Source organism: Zootoca vivipara, chromosome 2 (assembly GCF_963506605.1).
Source record: "Zootoca vivipara chromosome 2, rZooViv1.1, whole genome shotgun sequence".
Lineage (NCBI taxonomy): Eukaryota > Metazoa > Chordata > Lepidosauria > Squamata > Lacertidae > Zootoca > Zootoca vivipara.
In genome coordinates, this window is record NC_083277.1 from 105,391,208 (window position 1) to 105,413,698 (window position 22,491).

At 46.6% G+C, this 22,491-nt stretch overlaps 1 protein-coding gene across 1 annotated transcript in view; it reads right to left on the reverse strand.

Moving 5' to 3' along the window:
• The window catches only part of C1QL4 (complement C1q like 4), a 36,535-nt gene extending 15,038 nt beyond the window's left edge, over nt 1-21,497 (reverse strand). The window contains exon 1 of the mRNA XM_035107948.1: nt 20,934-21,497. Within this exon, the coding sequence (XP_034963839.1) occupies nt 20,934-21,497 (564 nt within the window). The remainder of the gene's footprint in view (nt 1-20,933) is intronic.
• Nucleotides 21,498-22,491: the final 994 nt, after the last annotated feature.

Below are 22,491 nucleotides of genomic sequence, written 5' to 3' on the forward strand. Positions count from 1 at the left end.
CAAACGGCTCCTTCAACCCTCCAGATTAAAAACCAGTGGAGATCTTCTTCTTCTTCTTCTTCTTCTTCTTCTTCTTCTTCTTCTTCTTCTTCTTCTTCTTCTTCTTCTTCTTCTTCTTCTTCTCCTTCTCCTTCTCCTTCTCCTTCTCCTTCTCCTTCTCCTTCTCCTCCTCCTCCTCCTCCTCCTCCTCCTCCTCCTCCTCCTCCTCCTCCTCCTCCTCCTCCTTTTTCTTCGTCTACACCAGGCATCCCCAAACTTGGCCCTCCAGATGTTTTGGCCTACAACTCCCATGATCCCTAGCTAACAGGACCAGTGGTAGGGGAAGATGGGAATTGTAGTCCAAAACATCTGGAGGGCCGAAGTTTGGGGATGCCTGGTCTACACCGTGCATAAATTTATACAATTCTGTCATGTCCTCCCTGACTTCATTCAGCTCCTAAACTAGGGGAAGAGCCAAACCATACATTTAAAGTGCATTCAATGCCCATTTGAAACACATGAGTACCCTTAACAAATCACGGCGCCCAGAATTCTTTGAGGGAAGTCAGGGCAGCCCTAAGTGGTGATGTTTTGGTGGGTAGCCTCTAACACTATATTCCCCACTACAATTTGCTCCTCACTCAATCACAGTCTCACCATTTTGTTTCTGGTGGCCTAAAAGATCCGAACATGCCCATTTCCACCGACTGCCGCATGCTGAAAGCACACTGGAATTTTAGCAACTTAACGTATTTACTCGAAGCCAATGCTCACCCTTTTTGGCCAAATTATGTTGTGGAATTTAAGGTGCGTATTAGATTCGATGGCACATTTACATTTGAGTAAACACGGTAGTTTGGAAGAGCAATTGTCTCAACAATTGGAGCCTATAATCGCAGTACATACTGTACATTAGGGCTTATTTTTTTGATCAGGAAGCCTTGCACGATACCTTTTGATTAAGATTTCAGTTTAGCTAAATATCAGTCTTGCATATCCCTGCATTATTAATTTTTCAAGAATGGAAATTGATAGCCACACAACACCCCTCCCCCCAAAGCACAAGCCTCCATTATGCCCAGGGCCGGATTTAGGTTTGATGAGGCCCTAAGGAAGGTAATGGGGCCTTTTATATGTCCAGCTGTCCTTTGTCAACAACAAATTGTCGCTGTTTTTTGTGTTGAATATATCCTATATGGTAATTTATGGACCTAATAGGTATCTAAAGCCATTTGCACATGTTGCCATGCAAGCAGTCCATGCAGAATGTAGGCACCCTATATATAGAAATGAGCAAACCAGAGATATTTTAAGGAGCAGGCTAGCAGGTGGGGCCCATGACTTACATCATAGGAGTCTACACAACACCAAACACTGTTGCTGTATGGAGGTTTTATTTTACAGTCATACCTCGGTTTAAGTACGCCTCGGTTTGAGTATTTTCAGTTTAAGTACTCCGCGGACCCATCTGGAACGGATTAATCCACTTTCCATTACTTTCAATGGGAAAGTTCGCTTCAGGTTAAGTACGGACTTCCGGAACCAATTATACTCATACCTTGGGTTAAAGTACGCTTCAAGTTGAGTACTCCGCGGACCCGTCTGGAACAGATTAATCCACTTTCCATTACTTTCAATGGAACTTTAAAGTTCACTTCAGGTTAAGTACGCTTCAGGTTCAGTACAGACTTCCGGAACCAATTGTGTTTGTAAACCGAGGTACCACTGTATTTGTTTTTTTATCTTATACATACATCCAGTTTTTTTCCTTAAATAGCTTTAAAACAAGCTATAGCTCAGGCATCCACAAACTGCAGCCCTCTAGATGTTTTGGCCTACAACTCCCATGATCCCTAGCTAACAGGACCAGTGGTCAGGCATGATGGGAATTGTAGTCCAAAACATCTGGAGGGCCGAAGTTTGGGGATGCCTGCTATAGCTAAACAAGCTATAGCTTGTTTGGCTTATACAGTGGTACCTCTGGTTAGGAACTTAACCTGAAACTGTCCTTAACCTGAGGTACCACTTTAGCTAATGGGGCCTCTCGCTGCCGCCACTGCGCGATTTCTGCTCTCATTCTGAGGTAAAATTCTTAACCTGAGGTACTACTTCTGGGTTAGTGAAGTCTGTAACCCAAAGTGTTTGTAACCTGAGGTGCCTGTAACCTGAGGTACCACTGTACGTAAACCTGGCACTGAATATGCCCACTGCGAAACATAACTAACGCTAGTAATGTCGGCTCTTGCCTACTTCCGATGATAATTTTTTTAAAATAAAAATGGTGTGCAGAAAAATGGCACAGAGATACCTGTGTGCATGCCCCAAACAGGAAAAAGTAGTCTAGGGCTGGGGAGTAATGACTGAGGGGTACAGGGCTGGGGCCTACCCAGGAGTCAAGGTGTGGGTACTGCCTCAGGTGGCAGAATCCATAGGTGCAGCAGATCCCAATGTAGATCTGTGTTCCCCCTCCTTGTTCCTGATGTAGGTCTTCACTCACCCCTTCTTCCCTATAGCATAAAAGCAGGACAACCCCCGCCCCCAAATGTTTGTGTTACAAAAAGATACAGTGGTGCCTTGGTTCTCAAATGCCTTGGTTCTCAAACGCCGAAAACCCAGAAGTAAGTGTTCTGGTTTTCGAATGTTTTTTGGAAGCCGAACGTCCAATGCGGCTGTTGGCTATTGTTTTCTGGGGTGTCTGCACTGATCAGAAGCTGCGCCTTGGTTTTCGAACATTTTGGAAGTCAAACGGACTTCCGGAACGGATTAGGTTTGGTGCTTTTCTTTTTGCTATTTCATTTGCGTTTTTGTTTTGGAGGCTTTTTCAGTTAATTTGGTTTTTTTTTTTTTTACTGTGTGGAACCCAGTTCAGCTACTGATTGATTGATAGAAATATATAGATTTTTTTTTTAAAAAAAGTGTCCAGTAGCACCTTAGAGACCAACTAAGTTTGTTCGTGTGCATGCACACTTCTTCAGATACCTGAAGAATCTGAAGAAGTGTGCATGCACATGAAAGCTTATACCAAGAACAAGCTTAGTTGGTCTCTAAGGTGCTACTGGACAATTTTTTTTATTTTTTAAATATATTTTGACTGCATCAGACAAACACGGCTACCTACCTGATTGATTGATTGATTGTGTGACTGCGGAAATGGATAAAAGGCCCCCATCCATACAATGACTATCATCAGGGTTTAAGAAAAAAAAAGTTAATTTTTTTTTATCTACAATACTCTCTTATTTATTTTATAGTACAGTACATTGACTATTGCTTTCATTTTATAGATCAATGGTCTCGTTAGATAGAAAAATTCATGTTAAATTGCTGTTTTAGGGGTTGTTCTTAAAAGTTTGGAACAGATTATTCTGTTTTGCATTACTTTCTATGGGAAAGCACGCCTTGGTTTTGGAACAGACTTCTGGAGCGGATTAAGTTTGAGAGCCAAGGTACCACTGTACATGATTTTAGCAGGAAGCTGCAGAACAGGCACCCATTGGAAACATAGAAGTTTGGCGGCCCCAAGGCTTGTGCACACGCAAAACGTATCAAAAGCGGGATCAAGTATTACTGCTCTTTATACTATCATGAGACTTCAGCTGCTGAGCAGCAGCCTGAAGGAGCAGAAGACGGAGTGACTCCACCTGCTGCTGATCAGTCTTCTTGCTCCTGATGAGAACCAGCTGGCTCCAGCTTTCTTAATCGGGGTTTCCAGTCATAGTTCCTGGCCAGACCTTGCTGCTTCTTCCTTCTTGTGAACTTGGACCCTTGGCTTTCTTGACCCCTGGATCGTCTGACTACATGGATACTCCTGAACTTAGGACTGGACTGGATCTTGTATACGAACTCTGCCTCTAGGCAAGTACTCCCCCCTCCCTGAGACTGGGCTGGTTGGCTGGCTTCTCCCTCCACCGACCTCTGCCATGGCTGCACAGGGGGCTATGACAACGAAGTATCACGAATACGCAATAAAATTAATATCTGGCAGGGCCATAACCTACCCTCCTAATTAAAAGCAGATGGAAATTGAAAACGTCTTCTGGACCTGCTTCAAAGAGAATAGAGAGGGAGTCAATCTTACATCTTGGCAGAGGGATTTCTGCAGAAACAGGGCAGCCACTGATAAGGCCCTGTCTTTCAAGCCTGCCATCGTAAGAACATCTTCTGCTGGGGGCTATATTGGCCACCTGCTATTGGCCCACTGCTAACCAGAGCCTACCTGTTGCTGCTCCTATAACTGTTGCCAGCTACTAAACTCTGTTGCATGCAAAATACAGTAAATATGGTTGACCAATGACCAAATGGTGTCTGTTGATGGAGGACTCGCAACCACACCAGAAACCAGTCATCCACAGAATTCTCCCATGCGCTGCGGATCATTTTACCACCTAACCAGAAATCTGGGGGAATGGGGCTATTTCTGCCGCCACCCCCGGAATGGACTTTTCAATCTTTGTCACTTGGAAAGATCCAAGCTGCAAACAGGATAGAGACAAGTAGGAAATATTGCAAGGCGTCCTCACCCGGGTTCTAGCCAACTGACTAGAAACTCCTCCAGAAAACGGTAAGGGACTCAAACAAGCCATTTCCATTCCTTCCCTCCTGGTGCCAATTTTGTGTTATTGTTTTCCAACTGACACCCTTAGGTGGCTATTGAATGGGACGCGGGTGGTGCTGTGGTCTAAACCACTGAGCCTCTTGGGCTTGCCGATCAGAAGGTCGGCGGTTCAAATCCCTGTGACGGGATGAGCTCCTGTTGCTCTGTCCCAGCTTCTGCCAACCTAGCAGTTTGAAAGCACGCCAGTGCAAGTAGATAAATAGGTACCACTCCGGCAGGAAGGTAAATGGCATTTCCATGCGCTCTGACTTCTGTCACGGTGTCCTGTTGCGCCAGAAGCGGTTTAGTCCTGCTGGCCACATGACCCAGAAAGACAAATGGCTGTGGGGGTGTGCATGCAACCATGGGGGATAAAACACACATCAGAGCCATATTTGTAAGTGAGGTGTGGGGAGACTGGAGGCGGTCACAGAGGAGAATGGAACGGAGCTGACAAAGTACAACTTCCTCTAATAGCAAAATCAGGTGTATGTTGAGGGCCAGCAGAAACTGTGTCAAAATGGAGACCCCAAGAAAAAATTAAGAGGGAGGCATTGGCTAGATTCCAGGAGGCTCAAGGTTTGCAGAGTTCTAGTAAAATTAAATTAAAACCCCACCAACCAAAGGGGTCAACCCCAGACCCCTTCAAGTGTCCCTATTTTCCAGGGATGGGTCTGATTTAGAGATTCCATCTCAGTTTCTCATCTTATCTTGGAATGTCCCACATTTCCTTAGGACGTCCCTATTTTCAGCAGAGAAATGTCGGAAGGTATGGAGTTATCCCCCCCCCCCCCTTGAAGGCAATCCTGGATAGGGAAGGTTTTTTAAATGTTTAATGTTTTATTATGTTTCTATAATAATGAGGGACCCAGGTGGCGCTGTGGTTAAACCACTGAGCCTAGGGCTTGCTGATCAGAAGGTCGGCGGTTCGAATCCCTGTAACGGGGTGAGCTCCCGTTGCTTGGTCCCAGCTCCTGCCAACGTAGCAGTTCGAAAGCACGTAAAAAATGCAAGTAGATAAATAGGAACCGCTACAGCGGGAAGGTAAACGGCGTTTCCATGTGCTCCTCTGGTTTGCCAGAAGCGGCTTTGTCATGCTGGCCACATGATCTGGAAGCTATACGCCGGCTCCCTCGGCCAATAATGCGAGATGAGCGTGCAACCCCAGAGTCGGTCACGACTGGACCTAATGGTCAGGGGCCCCTTTACCTTTACCTTTATGTTTCTATATACATTGGAAGCTGCCCAGAGAAAAATAGCCTTATGAGGACTGAGCATGCTCCCTTGTAGACACAGAATGTTGACTGATAGTTGGAAAAGAAAAAAAGAAAATGGGGACTGGAATTGAAGAGTGAGGTGGGATGTTCTTCCAGAGGACAGCATGGCTGACTGGCTTGTCGCCCTCCTGTCAGGTGAGGTTCACTGCAACGTTTTGTCGGAGGTCTCACTTTCATTGCACATTGTTGCCAGTGCAAATGAAGCATGTCATGGTTTTGCTCGGGTGATAGGAGTTGGGGCCAGCAGGACACTTGTGTGTAAGGAGATGTTTGCTCTCTCTGAACATTAGAGCTGAACTTGGTGTAGGATCTACTGCCCTTGAATGGCTTCTCTGACACAGAGCGGGTATGGGATCACTTCTGAACAATCCAAAGGTGTTAGAGGAGGTAAGGCTTGTATATCAGTTAGAAACTGAGATATGAAAGCTCAGAGCTCTATGGCACCTTAGACCTAGGTTATGGGCTCAACAACGGAATGTCTAGGCGTGCTTTTTTATAACAAGAATGCAAAGCTGAAAATGAAGGAGCTGCAGCTAAAATCTTATGTTCATTTTTAACATGGTCTAGTCCAGGGGTCCCCAAACTACGGCCCCCGGGCCGGATGCGGCCCAATCGGCCTTCCAATCCGGCCCGCGACGACCCCCGCCGCCCGCTGCCGCCGCCCGCTCTCACGGCGCGCGGCGCAGCGGCGATCTAAAAAATCGGCAAAAAATCGCCGAAAATCCTTTGTGCGCATGCGTACGGGCCTCTCCCGACCCGGAAGAGATAATTTCTGGTGCACTTCCGGGTCGGGGGAGGCCCATACGCATGCGCACAAGCGATTTTCGCCGGTTTTTTTCCGCCCGTGTGCGTGTGCGCATGCGCACGGGCGCGCACTCCCCCGCCCTCCGGCCCGCTGCGCGCGCACTCCCCTGCCGTCCGGCCCACCGCGCGGTCGGCGCGGCGGGCACCGGCCCGCCGCTCGGTAAGTCTGGGGACCCCTGGTCTAGTCCTTCCCCTGCCCACCGCCCCTAATATCCTTAAGAGGGTCTCTTCTCCAGTCTTCAGAGAGTAGCTGGAAGTGGGGAGGCAGAAAAACGTCCTCCCTTCCTTCCACTCTGCAGTTTAAATCTGAAATCTCAGCCGCAGTACTGCACCCAGAGCTCAGAAACCGCTCACGCTAATGAAATTCCCTGTCGCAAAATGCGCCTAGAACAATGGGAGTTTCAAACACTGTTTTATATGTAAAATTGTCAAGGAGCCCCAGGGAATCAGCCCTGACCGAGGGGCTCTTAGCTGCATGGTATACACCCGGGCTGTGGGAGTGGACGGCACTGTGGTCTAAACCACTGAGCCTCTTGGGCTTGCCGATGGGAAGGTTGGTGGTTCAAATCCCCGCGATGGGCTGAGCTCCTGTTGCTCTGTCCCAGCTCCTGCCAACCTAGCAGTTCAAAAGCACACCAGTGCAAGTAGATAAATAGGTACCGCTGCGTCGGGAAGGTAAATGGCATTTCCGTGCGCTCTGGTTTCTGTCACGGTGTCCCATTGCGCCAGAAGCGGTTTAGTCATGCTGGCCACATGACCTGGAAAGCTGTCTGTGGACAAACGCCAGCTCCCTCAGCCTGAAAGTGAGATGAGCACCGCAACCCCATAGTCGCCTTTGACTGGACTTAACCGTCCAGGGGTCCTTTATCTTTTACCTTTACCTATATACCTGGGCTGCTGGCCACTGACAGGGGATAGCGCCCCCTGCTGATCCACCAGAGTTCTCCTCAGTGGCCTCCTGTCCAACTAGTGAGGCAGCTAAACTTGGATGAGCTGACAGGATCACAGCCTGAGCTGGCAGGGCTTCATTCGATGAGGGTGTTTATGACAGTGTGTCGGAGAGCAGCATGGTGCCCGGGAATGTAGATGTGTTTTAAAAATGACTCTGGAGAGAAGTCGGAAGGAATTGCTGTCTGTTGATGAACTGACCATAATTCCTCTAGCGTTTTCTCACACACACCGAGTGACGGCTGTGGAATTGGGACTGCAGCTTCAAGGGGCAGATTTCAATCAGAATTAGACATATATTTATTTGTGGGGGGGGGTATCGAAGGCAGAGGGCAGGGGACGAAAATATAAACATAATAGAAATAGCTAGGGTTGCCATATTTTGAAGAGCAAAAAGAGCTATGACGGCTCTCATTTGAAATATCCCTACTATATGCAGGCTAGAAGCTGTGATATATTGCTGAGGGGGGCAGGAGAAGAGAAGAGGAAAGTCTTCAGCAACCAGTTATGTCTATGTCTTATCCAGAAAATATAGCAAGAAACATTTTGGCAATTTTTTTTAAAAATCCACCCAGACGGAAATTTTACCCCTGAAAAAAGAGGACGTGTCCTGGAAAAAGAGGACACATGGCAACTGTAGAAATAGTTTTTGCTGCCACCATCTCCTGTCAGGCAATTTGGCATATGGAAGGGACGGGGAATCTGGGGCCCTGCAGGTGTTGCTGGGCTACAACCCCTGACCATTGACCACGCTGGCTGGGGCTGATGGGAGTTGTAGTCTAACAACCTCTGGAGGGCCACAACTCCAGCTGTGACCCTGAAAGGGTTCAGTGAGTGAGTTAAGGAAGCCGAAGTGCATCTTCTCTCGAGAATTAATTAGAAGCCCAAAGCTGAAGTGGGTTTGAAGGCCACACCTGATCTTCAGGAAGCAGTAAGCAATGCGATTCTGCACGATCCAGAGCTTGCATCTTTAGCTGTGTACACACCATTTAATCAACAAAAGAAAAGAATCCTGGGAATTCTAGTTTAAGGGAGCTGGGGATTGTAGCTCTGTGATGGGGTGAACTACAGTTCCTAGGATTCTCTAGGGTAAATGTAAAGGTAAAGGGACCCCTGACCATTAGGTCCAGTCGTGACCGACTCTGGGGTTGCGCGCTCATCTCGCATTATTGGCCGAGGGAGCCGGCGTACAGCTTCCAGGTCATGTGGCCAGCACGACAAAGCCGCTTCTGGCAAACCAGAGCAGCACATGGAAACGCCGTTTACCTTCCCGCTGTAGCGGTCCCTATTTATCTACTTGCATTTTGACGTGCTTTCGAACTGCTAGGTTGGCAGGCATGGGCGTACCCAGGAACAAATCTAGGGGGGGGGGGGCAAGCCATGGTCATCCAGGTTTTGACATTTCAGCACGGAAAAGGCAAATGAAACCAAAAATTTATTATATATAATTATAGCAGTGTTTTATTACGGTAGTTATACAGTAGTTATTACAATTATTTGCTTGAATTTTTTAAAATTTCTATTCTAATTACATGTCTTATACTAATATCATTTTTCTTGGGTTTGAAGAAAATGTTGAGGTCTGTTTGGTGCGGCCTTTTTATGTACCTGGACTAAACAAACCGGCAGTTGTGTGGTATAGTAATGCATATACAGTCCTGCCACCATGTACACTGGTTAAAGCAGACTACAGTGCTACACAAACTCTTCACCGGGAACAAAACTGAATTCAATAACCACATCTTTTAAAGATGTAGGAAAATTAAGGAGTACTCTCACCGGAGGAGAGTATGGTAGGGTGCCCCTCTTTCCCTCAGAAAATGTTGAAGATTATGGTGTTAAGCGACCCCCAAGCTACATCTGCTCCTGGTGGTCATCTAGTCCCACCCCCTGTAATGCAAGAACATGCACCTATCCCATATGGGGATTGGGCCTGCAAAAATTTCGCTTTATCAGCACTACTATCCTGCCAACCAATAATATGCAGCTTGCCCAAATGGGGATTGAACCTGCATCATAGGGGTTATCAGCACTATTATCCTGTCAACCCAGGAATAGTACCTCAAAGTTTTGATGGGACCCTGGGGGTCATCTAGTCCAACCTCCTGTAACGCAATAATATGCAACTTTCTCATATGGCGATAGAACCTGCAACCTTGGCGTTAATAGCACTACTATTCTGCCCAGAAAGTACCTCAGAGATCGAGGGGGTCCTAGTGGTCATCTAGTCCAACCCCCTGTAATGCAATAATATGCGGCTCTCCCATATGGGGATTGAACCTACAAGTTTCATAAAGAAGATTCCCAATCCTACCTAGAGATGCCAGGGACCTTCTGCATGCAAAGCAGGCTATCTTCACTGTGGTACAGCTCTAAGATTAGGTCAAGTAATTAGGCCAAAGGTCATTTAGTAATCTCGACAATTTACTGGAGATTTGAAGAATATAATTTATTATTGATAGAATTTTATTTATTTATTTTCTATATTAAATATTTATTATTATTATTATTATTATTATTATCATCATCATTCTTACTACTACTATTACTACTACTGATTATTATAGAGCATTATTTACTCTTTATGCAAGGCGAGCATAAACTAGCAGCTATGAGAGTAAAATAATCAAGCAACAATAACAAAAGCAAAACAATGTAACTAGGATTAGAGTGATTTAGCTGCTGGCTAGAAAGGGACTTAGAGGGAACCTTTACGATGCAAAAACCAACAGAGGTGACCCAGCAATCCTTCCCTGTCCCAGGGAATGGTCCACACTGAGGATGAACACTGCAACTCTGCACTCCGCTGCCGGCTGTTTTTTTTTTTTGCTGCGCAGGAGCTCCCCCCCCTTTTTGCTTCTCTAGGGAGGGGCAGCTGCCCCCTCCTGCCCCATGCTGGGTACACCCATGTTGGCAGGAGCTGGGACCAAGCAACGGGAGCTCACCCCGTCACAGGGATTTGAACTGCCGACCTTCTGATCAGCAAGCCCTAGGCTCTGTGGTTTAACCACAGCGCCACCTGGGTCCCTTCTAGGGTAGGTGGGTGCTTTAATTGTGCTTTAACTGTATGGTATGTACAGAGTCCTCATTTTTGCTCTAGCATTACAAAGGAAGTAAGGCACAGGGTCACAAAACTGGAGGCGGCAATGAGATATGAAAGGGTGGTTCTGGGCAGCCAAGGCAGAGCAAATCTATTCTTTGCAGTCCTGACAGAGAACCGGTAACTATGCAGGCTTCAGTGATTCTCCCCACTTCTTTTTCCGTACCTCGGTTTTTGCAGCTCGGATTTTTTGGTCCACAAAGCAAGGCTGAAGCCCTTTGGGAAGAAGCTCCTAGTATTGCTGAAACATGCCATTATTAACAAGCGCCTTCTGCCCCATTATTATACACACACAAACACACACACACATACTGGGGGTGTGAGTGTGTGCATCGTGGTTGTGTGTATCTTCTCTGTGAATGATCCAAAGGCATTTAGGCACCACCAAATATCAGAAGTGGTGTTCCAGAAGAGTAAATTGATAACGGCAAGGTTTAAATGTTATACAGTCATACCTCGGTTTAAGTACGCCTCGGTTTGAATATTTTCAGTTTAAGTACTCTGTGGACCCGTCTGAAACAGATTAATCCACTTTCCATTACTTTCAATGGGAAAGTTCACTTCAGGTTAAGTACAGACTTCCGGAACCAATTGTGTTTGTAAACCGAGGTACCACTGTATATCATTCCATAACATTATCTCTGGTGGCATAAAATTGGTGCACTAAGCCGCAGATGTCACCTGACATTGTTATTTGTTTGTGACAATGCTGTCCCCATACTGGAACACCTCTAGTGGCTTGTTCCTGCTTTTTACTCTACTGCACTGTTCCTTATTATTTTAAGGAAGCTTTCCCGTGGACAAAACACTTGAATGTCCTTCCCCCATGTATTCTCATAACAACCCTGCAAGGGAATGACTTGCCCAAATAAACTTCACCAAGAGGAGGGATTTGATTCTGCTTTGGTTTCCCATATCCAAACCTACGCCTGTGCCCACTGCACCACACTGCTCAAGCACATGGAGCTAATACCTCTGATTATGAAATAATAATAATAATAATAATAATAATAATAATTTATTATTTATACCCCGCCCATCTGGCCGGGTTCCCCCAGCCACTCTGGGCGGCTTCCAAAAAAACAGAAATTCTAAAATACAGAAATCTTCTAAAATACAGAATCCATTATGAATTCCATTATTATGAAAGATACACCACCAAGATTACGACCTAGAATACTGAGAGATGGTGCAGCAGGGTTGCAGTCGGAGCACTAGACCTGGATTCCCAAGAGCTGGGTACTCAGCAATGATGCTCTCCACCCCCGTCGTTCAGCCCCGGACGCTGAGGTCCAGCTCCAAGGGTCTACTGGCTGTTCCCTCACTGTGAGAAGCGAAGTTACAGGGAACCAGGCAGAGGGCCTTCTCGGTGGTGGGCCCACCCTGTGGAACATGTCAAGGAAATAAACAACTATGTGACTTTTAGAAGACATCTGAAGGCAGCCCTGTTTAGGGAAGTTTTTAATGTTTGATGTTTGATTGCATTTTTAATATTCTGTTGGGAGCTGCCCAGAGTGACTGGGGAAACCCAGCCAGATGGGCGGGGTACAAATAATAAATTATTATTGTTATTTTATTATTATACTCCCTGGGTGACCTTGGTCATGTCCTGTTTCTCGTTTGGTGGATGTGAGGATAACATGCGGTGGATGGGTGGGGATCTTATCTGAATGCCATCCTGAGCTTACTGGTGAAAGGGTGGGATACAGGGTTTTGGGGGGAGGGGGTGATGGACAGAATTGCCAGCTTTTCACACCCTATTTCTGACAAGTGTCTCTGCCTTCAAGGCCACTCATCAAAAAGAAGGCAGAACAGATCAAGCTTTTCCCGGTAGTCTTGGCTTTGCATGTTCCATCGCAGCAGAGCTTTCCAAACTTTTCATGTTGGCGACGCATTTTTTAGACATGCTTCATTTCGTGCGGCACGGCAATTCAGTTTTACTAGCAAAGCGGAGGTTAAACTAACCACTTTCCAGCCCCGGAAGGAGCGTTCGCATGACACATTGACACACTGCAACCGACATACTAACATGTCGCGACACATGGCTTGGAAAGCTCTGCTTTGCGGTGTTAGAACATTCCAAATGGCACAGAAGCTCGTGGGGCAGGTGGCGACCATACTTATATATTTCCCTGTGAGTTCTTAAACAGCAGTGCCTTTGAGGTGCAAGAACAGTCTTCATGGCTTCTTAAAGACTTTTTAAAAAAATGCTCCCACATCTCCTTGTACAATTTTATTTTTGCACTTTTCTTTAAAAATAAATCCTAGTTGCCAAGTGATTATTGAATTACAGTGGACTCTTCTGTGTTTACCCACACGGTTGACACAGCTGGGCAAGTCACTGACACACACACTCCAATTCTATGACATCCATGACCCGGGCAGGGGACCTACTCTGAAGGGCCCGTGGGTGGGTGATTCTCTCCCTGGCCTGTTTAATTTCCGTCTTTCCCCTCCGCTTGCCAATTAGTTCTGTCAATGTGGATGCCTGCCAATTGCCATGGGTGGGGATCTCGGAGAACTCTGCTGAGACAAGAAGGGCGTCTCAAAACCCACCCCCACCCCAATGTGCAAGCTTTCTGTGACTCTGCAAGGGAAAGATGTTTCATTTGCTTAACTCAGAGCAACAAAATCTCCCTTGGAAAACTGCATAGAATTATGGCATTGGAAAGAAGATCTAGGGGTTTAATATGAGCCTCTATCTGTCCTTGGAGCCAAGCGAAAGAAGACCGTTTGTCGAGGCATCTGCAGAGGGCTCAGACTTGTCTCCTTTCCGACCCACACATCTTGAAATAGGAGTAAATATTTGCAGGGCAGAGGTTATAATTTCCAGGAAGGTTTGAGCCTTACCTCTGCCCTGATTATTTAAGATTTAAACCACTCCTGACATCGCCTAATGCCTGCTAAATTTTACTTACTTGAGCCATTCTGGAAGTGTTATGCGTAGACTCTGTAAGCGAGTCTCGGGGTGTGTGTGTGTGTAGCCTAAAAACACATACATAACGCTCAGGGAAGGATAGAAGCCAAGAACATGTCCCCCTGATGTGGGATTTGGGACTGACTAAGTGATGGATATTGAGAGCGACTGGCCAGGAAAGGCAAGAACCAGTTTGATCTACTTGGGAACGCTCCAGGGTCTTACTACAAGGAGCCGCTGCCCTGTGTCTCCCAGATCAAACAGTTTCAAGAAGGAATAACAGCCTGGCCCTTTCCAAAATGCTGTGTGTGTGTGTTTCATTTTTTACGCCCTGCCAAGGGCATGGGAATTCCAAATCCTATGCTGCCCCGAAGTCTACTAGTCTCATTTCCGTGCCTCTTATCTCCTAGGGAGCTCCTTTCGGACGTTAGTGTATGGTCCAATGGTTAGAGGGTCCAACTAAGACCTGGGAGTGCAGGGTTCGAATCTCCACCTGGCCACGAAGCTTACTGGCTGACCTTGGGCCAGTCAATGCCTCTCGGCTTAACCTATCTCACAAGGTTGGGTGTGGGGATTAAAAGAGGGGCAGAACCTCAAACTCCTTGGACAAAAAGATGAGACATAAAAGCAGTCTAAGTATTTATGTTTGTACTGAGGAAGGATGAAACGGGCAGTGAGAGTTAGAGGGGTGGGCTGGAAAAATGCTAGTTTTCAATAGCTGCATTATTATTATTATTTTTAATAGCTAACATGAAAAAGGTAAAAAAGAAAAAGGTAAAGGACCCTTGGACAGTTACGTTCAGTCAAAGGCAACTATGGGGTGCGGCACTCATCTCGCTTTCAGGCGAGGGAGCCGGTGTTTGACCATAGACAGCTATCTGGGTCATGTGGCCAGCATGCCTAAACTGCTTCTGGTGCAACGGAACAGTGGCAAGTGCCAGAGCACACGGAAACGCCGTTTACCTTCCCGCTCCAGCGGTACCTATTTATCTACTTGCACTGGTGTGCTTTATAACTGCTAGGTTGGCAGGAGCTGGGACAGAGCAAAGGGAGCTCACCCCATCGTGAGGATTTGAACTGCCAACCTTCTAATCAGCAAATCTAGGGGGCTCAGTGGTATAGACCACAGCGCCACCCGCGTCCCTAGATAACATGAACACAACGCCAGACCATTGGTCCATGTGGCTCAGTACAATGTATTTTCTTCACTGGCTGGCAGTTCTCAGGGACTGCTTACGGGCTTCCTCTAAACATCTGGCTGGCCACTTTGAGAACAGGATGCTGACTTGATGGGCCACCAGCCTGATCCAGCAGGTTCTTTTTAGTAGCTCTCCAGGGTTTCAGACAGGAATCCCCACCCCACCCTCACCCCCACTGCTGCAAGCCATTCCTGGGGTTCCAGGGATTGCACCTTCTGCAGGTAAAGCTGGAGCTCTCCTGCAAATCCCCCATAATTTCTGGCGAGAACCCAGAATAGGGCCCCAGCTTGCCTAGGTGCCATGCCATTCCCTCTAGCCTTTGAAACCTTGGCCCCCTTGCTCCAGATATTAGTAGTAATAATTATTATGATTTATACCCTGCCCATGTGGCTGGGTTTCCCTAGCCACTCTGGGCGGCTCCCAACAGAATATTAAAAACACGATAAAACATCAAACATTAAAAACTTCCCTTAACAGGGCGACCTTCAGATGTCTTCTAAAAGTCAGGTAGTTTATTTCCTTGACATCTGATGGGAGGGCATTCCACTGGGCTGGGACCACTACCAAGAAGGCCTGGCTTCTTGGAGCAGCAGGGAGAAAAACACATTCTTGTGCCTATGTTCAAAAGCAGGTTTTGTGTGCGCACGCCATCTTCGTATTTACAAGCTATTACAGGCTCAAGCTGCAACAAACGTTTGGGGACTTAATTACAACAAACCCTGCTTGACGTTTAAGCCCTAGTTGGCTTTGCGCTATGAGTGGGATAGACTGCAACTGAGCTCGGGGAGCCGCACAAGGAAAAGGGCCGATCGAATGTGGCTTGGCACCTGCGCAAGAACGTTTCGGGTCGGGGTGGCCAATGTGGTGCCCTGGTGCTGGGTTCCAGCTCCCATCGTCCCCGACGAACCATCCGTCATCACGCTTGGAGCTGATGGGAGATGGGGTCCAAGAACAATTGAAGAGAGCGGTTTGTCGCCCCCCCCCCCGTCTTTCAGACAGTCAGCTCTCGGATGCACCTTGTTGCATCTCTCAAGATTACAGCAGTGTAGCCCCCTCCTTGCTCGTGCTTACGTTGCTGCTAGATTTATTGCCACAGTTATACATAAATCTTACAGTGATTTTTCTATTTTAATGCCCTGGCTTTTTTATTTTTTTAAAAAAGCTACATAAATTTAGAAAAGAGTAGGAGGAAGAGTAGCGACGGGGAAGGGGGGAAAAAAGGGGCTGTTTTATTAGTCCGGGATCAGAGGTAAAGACAGGGGTATTGCTCGCCCCTGATCTCCATTGACAGGAGGCATTTTGGTATTAAAACTCAAATAAAAAAAGAGAGAGGTTCTTGCTGACAAATTGACTGCAAACAGGTCTCCAGGGACGAATTGACTGAACCAATATTACCAGTTGCCATGTCAGTTTCTATCCTCCCCGCTATTTATTATTTAATAAACAGGCAATTGTTCCTCTTCACCAAGCACAAATTGTGAAGGTGTCGAAATCTATTTAAAAGCACCCTGGAAAAAACCACCACGTATTAACCCTTCCATCTCAGCGTTCATTTTCTTATTACAGGGTGTTAGTTTTTTGCGATTTTAAGGAGGGAAAATCTTTATTCTAAGCTGGTGGGAGGGAAGAAAGGGGGGGTGTAAAAAAGCATAAATCACGATCAGCATTACTTAGGTCTTTAGATGTTTTCTTGTATCACTTGCGGGTGAGGTGGAGGTGGAGATTTGCCTTGATGTAAATTGGCATTCAGATCAATAGAGCCATGCCATTATAATTTTTTCCCCTAACACCAATCAGGGAAAAAACTCCAAATTTATCCTTAGTGGCACTTTGGATATACAAATATTGCTAGAAATTAATTGATTTTTTTATTTTTATTATTTTTGCAAGGGAGACGGAACCGTGATATTAATGTTGAAATTATTGAAGGCCTGGGTGAAACTGACTGTGCTGAAATCAGTGACTGAAATCAATGAACAGGCCGAGAGGGCGATTGGCACTCTCCCTAATATATTTCTGCAGGGAGGGAAGTGGGGTGAGATTAATTGGGCTGCAGAATCTCCCCACCCCTCCCGCCAAAACTTAAAATAGATCATTTCAATCACTTCTCTGAGGAAACTGTCAAATATCTGTTATAGTTGGAAAGTAGTTTGGAAAAGCAATGGAATAGGAAACGGTCAGCGCTGGGCTTTCTTAAAAGTGTGGAGACAACAAACCCATAGTGGGCGCATGGACAACAGCTTAGCTCCCTGGCTCTGGGGTCAATTCTGACTTGCGCTCCGAGATGACCTGAGGCTACTCTATACATTACAGCAGTGGTTTTCAACCAGGGTGCTGTGGCACCCTGGGGTGCCTTGAGTGATGGTCGGGGTGCCGCGGGAAACACCACCCCCTGTCCCTCTTTCCTTCTCTTCCTCCTCTGATGCCCTCTTGCATCTCTGCCTCCCGAAGGCCACAGCTGTTTATCGCAGCAGCAGCCCTGGCTACAAGCTCCCTGGGCGAATGGTGCCTCTGGCGCTGGCCAGGGAGTGCTTCCTAGGCCCCTGTGGGGCAGTGTTGAGGAGGCACTTCTCTTTGGGGCAGCTCAGATACCAGGAGCAGCTGCTGCAACTGCCCAGAGGACTCCCAAGGAGGAGGGAGAGGAGGCTGAGGGAACATTTCACAAAAGAGGGTGTCCAAAAGCAGCGAGGTGCTGCCGGCCCTGCAGGCAGAGGGTGGCATAACTGGGCTCCTGAGCCCCACAGGGGCGCCGCAGAGAGAAGATAGTTGTGTCAAGTGAGCCATGGACCACAAAAAGGTTGAAAACCTATGCATTATAGGTTGAGTGTGTGTGTGTTCACTGTCTGGTTCAAAGCAACTGGTATGTTTGCCTCACGGGGAGTGAGGTTTCCTGCTCCAGAGTCACACTGTGTACACTCCTAACCCATAAGGGGTGAAACAGCCCCCCCCCCCACATTCTGATGTGGTATTTATTTATTTATTTATTTGTTTATAAAAACAATGCGCAGGGCAGTAAAAACAGCCGCTTACTGAGTTTGGCTGGTCCAGAATTTCGAACAGCAGGGCTATATTTCTGGTGATTCAAGGATCTTTTCCCGACGTAAAACACTCTCTGTGTGTGTACATGCAATCAACGCGTGCTGCATTCACATTTAACGCTAGTGTCTCCTATAGTCTTTTTTTTTTTTTGCCTGAACTCGGCTAGCATATGTAAATACGCCTATTGATTCTGTGGAGATGACAGATCCCTTCTCCTGAGAGTTTGCTTTCATTAGTTCAGGGATGTGGGGGCTTGCTGAAGGAGAACGGGGATGTGTTTAAAAAAATTCAGATCAATTGCTTGTTTATCTTCAGTAAATGGAAAGCATTGAAAATGAGACTTGAATGTAACTTCACCTGTTTAATAATGTGGTGTCTGTCCTAGTTGCGGAGTTGTGTGTGTATGTGTTTCTTACTTTTATTTTTTTGGGGGGGGGGGGAGTCCTCCCCTGGCAGATGGCTTCTAGAGCTTGCCTTTCGGACTCACGAAAGCTCATTCAGTAAACAGATGCACACACCCCCTTTAAAAGCAACTAAATAAAATGTGCTTCTTGAAAACTTTGCACCTGCCTGCAGCTTCGAAGTGTTTGCTAATAAATATAAAGATGTGCCAGAGGTCGTGGAAGTGAGTTTATTGAAATCTAGCTGAAGAAGAAAGGACGAAAGGGACTTTTGATGGACAGAAAGACATATAGATGAAGGGAAATGAACTTGAAGTCCTATAACATGTGAGAAGATATTGAAGTGTTATTGGACTGCATTTGGCATGGAGTTGGTTTATTTAAAAAATAAGTAGCTCTGCTTCTGTTTCAAATTCATATAACCCCATGGAGTAGCAAAATGCTCTCTTTTCATTTGAACATCTTACATGCAGTTCATGTAAAAGCAAATCATTATGTTCACATGGACATGTAACTGGAATGAAACTGTTACCAAGTTTTTATATATGTATAATTTATAGTTATGAGTACAGAAAAATGTGCATGTAGAAAGGATTTGCAAGTATATATAGAATATCATGCAGATAACAGGTATATAAAGGTATTAATTGTTGTATGTTATTCACTGCTAAAAGTGGAGTTGAAGCTAGATTGTGAGTCACAATGCTGTATGCATAGGATAAAATACAACACACACTCCCTGCAACAATTATACGTAACTGAATACATCTTAATTGTAAAGCACAAAATTGATGTATATGATCATAATCAATTAGAATTTAATATGTTTATATGTGCTTTTGTATTCAATATAATACTGATTATGTAGTTTAGGTGATAAAATAATATTTAGTGTTTAGCAATACATATTGGGCACAAATTTACACTATGTTCACACATGCATGTATGTATCATCTTTTAAGTAGCTTAGATAGACAAACACATATTTCCCCATATTTCTTACTAGAGATGCACAGTGGGAAATTTTAAAAGCTGTTTAAATACCCTTGCAGTTATACTATGTATCCTGTTTGGCGTACAATTTCTAGATGGAGGCACACAACTTTAGCAAATGTGTGTGTATGTATAAAATAAGCAATTACTGTAACATTCCATAAACCGGAAGATTATCTTACATCTACTGACTGTCTTACAGACTAATAAGGTCCATTCACGCAATTTTCAAGCATTCAGTAGGCTTCAATTTCTCTCTGATCAATGCAAATCCTATTAAACTTCACAAACTAGACGCACCTTGTTTAGGAGAATGCATGTTTGTCCGTGCACTGGATGTGATGTTTGTTGCACAAAGTTTAGATTTCACAATTCTGTGTAAGCTGGCAGGAAATATTTGTTTAGTTATGGCATTTTAAAAGTAGTTTCGCACTGAATCAATGCAAGCAGCATTTCTAAAAAGAAAACAGAACCCTGTTCCATATCAGATACCATAAGATGTGTATATGGAAAATGTGGAAATCACTCTTTTCCTTTAGGTTTGCTCCGATCCTTTATGAAATTAGAACCTATCCTCATTTTGGAATAATGAACAAAATTGCTTTCTGCACAGGGCACTGCTTCATATTTTATCATCTATTAAACCCTCCCTTTAAAATTTTTAAAAAGCTAAGCACCCCAAAGCATGGAGGAAGGAGAAAAGAGGAGGCAGGTTAGACGCAAAGACAGCTTCCAATTTAAGGTGATTTTTAAACTCAACGGACAGTTATGCTGGATTGCACATCCGAATATTGTAGTGTTTTGTGTGGTATTGTTTGTGGGGAAAAGGGACGTCAAAGAAAGCTCAGTGGGATTACGTGCCGGATATTCATTTGTTAAGCCTCCCCCCCCCCCGGAACTCTTAATATAAATGCCTATTTATAAATACAGGGTTATTTTCAGTGTAGCACCTCCGATTAATAAAATGTGTAGAGCTTTGTAAGACCAATATGCTTGTGTTGTTTAATTAATAGAAAGCCTGTCCGGGAAGAAGTAAGCACACATCATTTGCAGGAAAGTAATTTCTTACTAAAAAGTACTCTGGAGTTAAGAAGAATTATCACACACACCCTGCTAACTTGGGGTCAGGCCGGGTGGGATGTTCTCCTGGTCTTTGTGACAAATCCCTTGTTCGATCCCTATAACTGAAACTGCGCGCTGTGTTTTGAGTACACAGTGAGGTTTCGCGCATAAAGTAAATGCAGGCTTTGACTACATAGCAGATGGTACCTGATCGTGGCCAAGGAGCAGAAGCCAGAGGGCAAAAGAACTTTTAAAAGGTGAGTGGGTGGAGTCGGTGTGAAAGATTGGGAGGAGCTAATGAGAGTGGGTGTGGTTAGCAGTTGGCCTGGGAGGGGCCAGGTGTGGGAGCAGGTAGCATTGGGAGTGGGTAGGTGCATTTGGCATGAGGAGGAGGACACACAAATCAAAGGAGCTACAGGTGAAGTGGAACTAGGATGTTGAGGCTATCGGTGGAGCGGCCATTCTGTTTGCAGTTGGAATGGGAGGGTGCAATAGGCTTTGTTTGCAGGCACAGCGGGGAGAGTCGGAGAGCATGGCACACAGAGTGGTAAGCGAGACAGAGGGGGCACAGAGGATGGCCCAGGAAGGCAAAAGTTCATAGGGTTGGTGTGTCACCTTACCTGCCCGTTCTTCATCAGGTCTGCCCACATGCTGGTGCCGTCACCGCCCCGCATCAGTACATGGTAGGTGAAGAAATAGATGCCAGGCAGAGGGCAGGTGAACTTGCCACTTGACGGCTCGTAGTAGTTCCCCACATTGGTCACCACGTCGTCGAAGCGCAGGATCTCGTACCCTTCATGCGGCTTCCGCAGTCCTGCATAAAAGGCAATCTTAGGGCTGTAGAAAGATGGGATATATCCCCCAGGCCCTGGGCCGGGTGGGCCTGGAGGGCCAGGCCTCCCCGGCTCCCCGGCTGGACCTCTGGGCCCAGGTGGCCCCGGAGGGCCCGGCGGCCCACGGATCCCCGACTTGCCCTTCCTCCCCGGGTCTCCTTTCCCTCCGGACACGTGGGGAGGCGGCGAGATGACGGCCAACTCCTGGCTTGCCTCTGCCGAAGCCGCCCCATGGGTTTGGGGCGTGTAGGGGTCGCAGACCATGCGGCAGCTGCCCAACATCTCGTAGTGCGAGGTGGTCTTGGAGCTGTGGACCAGCAAAGGAATGGCCACCAGGAGGACCAGCACCATGGCCACCCCAATGGCGGCCCCGATGACCCTTTTCTTGCGGCTCAGCCTGGAGGCGGCCAGGGTTAAGAAGTCGTCTTCGCTTTTGGAGGTAATGGTGGAAGTTTCTCTGGAGTCGAGAACCACCCGGACGGAAGTCCCCACTTTAGCGTCCTTGGAGTGAGGAGCAGGAAGAGGACGGCGGTGCTCCACTTCGACGGCCTCCCTTTCCAAAAGGAGCACTTGTTGACTGGCAAGGCAAACCCACGTTGCTCGGCTGCGCTGCTTTCCTTCTGGTCTCTTTCCTCCACGAGAGACTTGCTTCTGTATACAGTAGACTCTTTGGCTCAATCACACTTCATTGGGAACGGCGGTGGCAGCGGCAGCAGCAGGAGAAGCGTTAGGGGTGGAGATGGCTAGGGGAAAACAAGTGTGTTTGTCAGTGTGTGTGTGTGTGTGTGTGTGTGTGTGTGTGTGTGTGTGTGTGTATGCATGAATATGTATGTATATATATTTGCCTTCCCTTCTCTTCTCCACTTGAGAACTCAGCTGGTGACCGTGTAGCAGCTCCAGGCTCCTGGTGCCAGATCATATGGCCATCAACGGGAAAACCAGAGGGAGAGAGAGAAAGAGAGGGAGAGAGAGAGAGAGAGAGGGAGGTTTCTCAACCACCAGTTCACCCAGCACCCCTCCCTACCACATGCAAAGCCTTTTCCACAAACTCAAGAGATCAGACTGAGCTGCCCAAGATGCAAAAAGTAGCTTTAAGCCAACCAGAGCGACCTCTGCTGCTTCACAGAGGAGGCGAGGCTCAGCCACTGAGCGAGATCTGCCTGGAGCCTGGAAGTGTCTCATCCCATCCATAGCAGCCTGGGCTTCTGCTCGCATTTGCATGAGCCAGGGGCGGATTGTCAGGAACGTGGGGGGCCGGAGGCCTCCGTCCTCAGGTGCTGCTGGTGGGGATCCATGTGGACAAACATCACTGTCATCTCCCTGTAAGGAACAAAAGGAGCTCTCA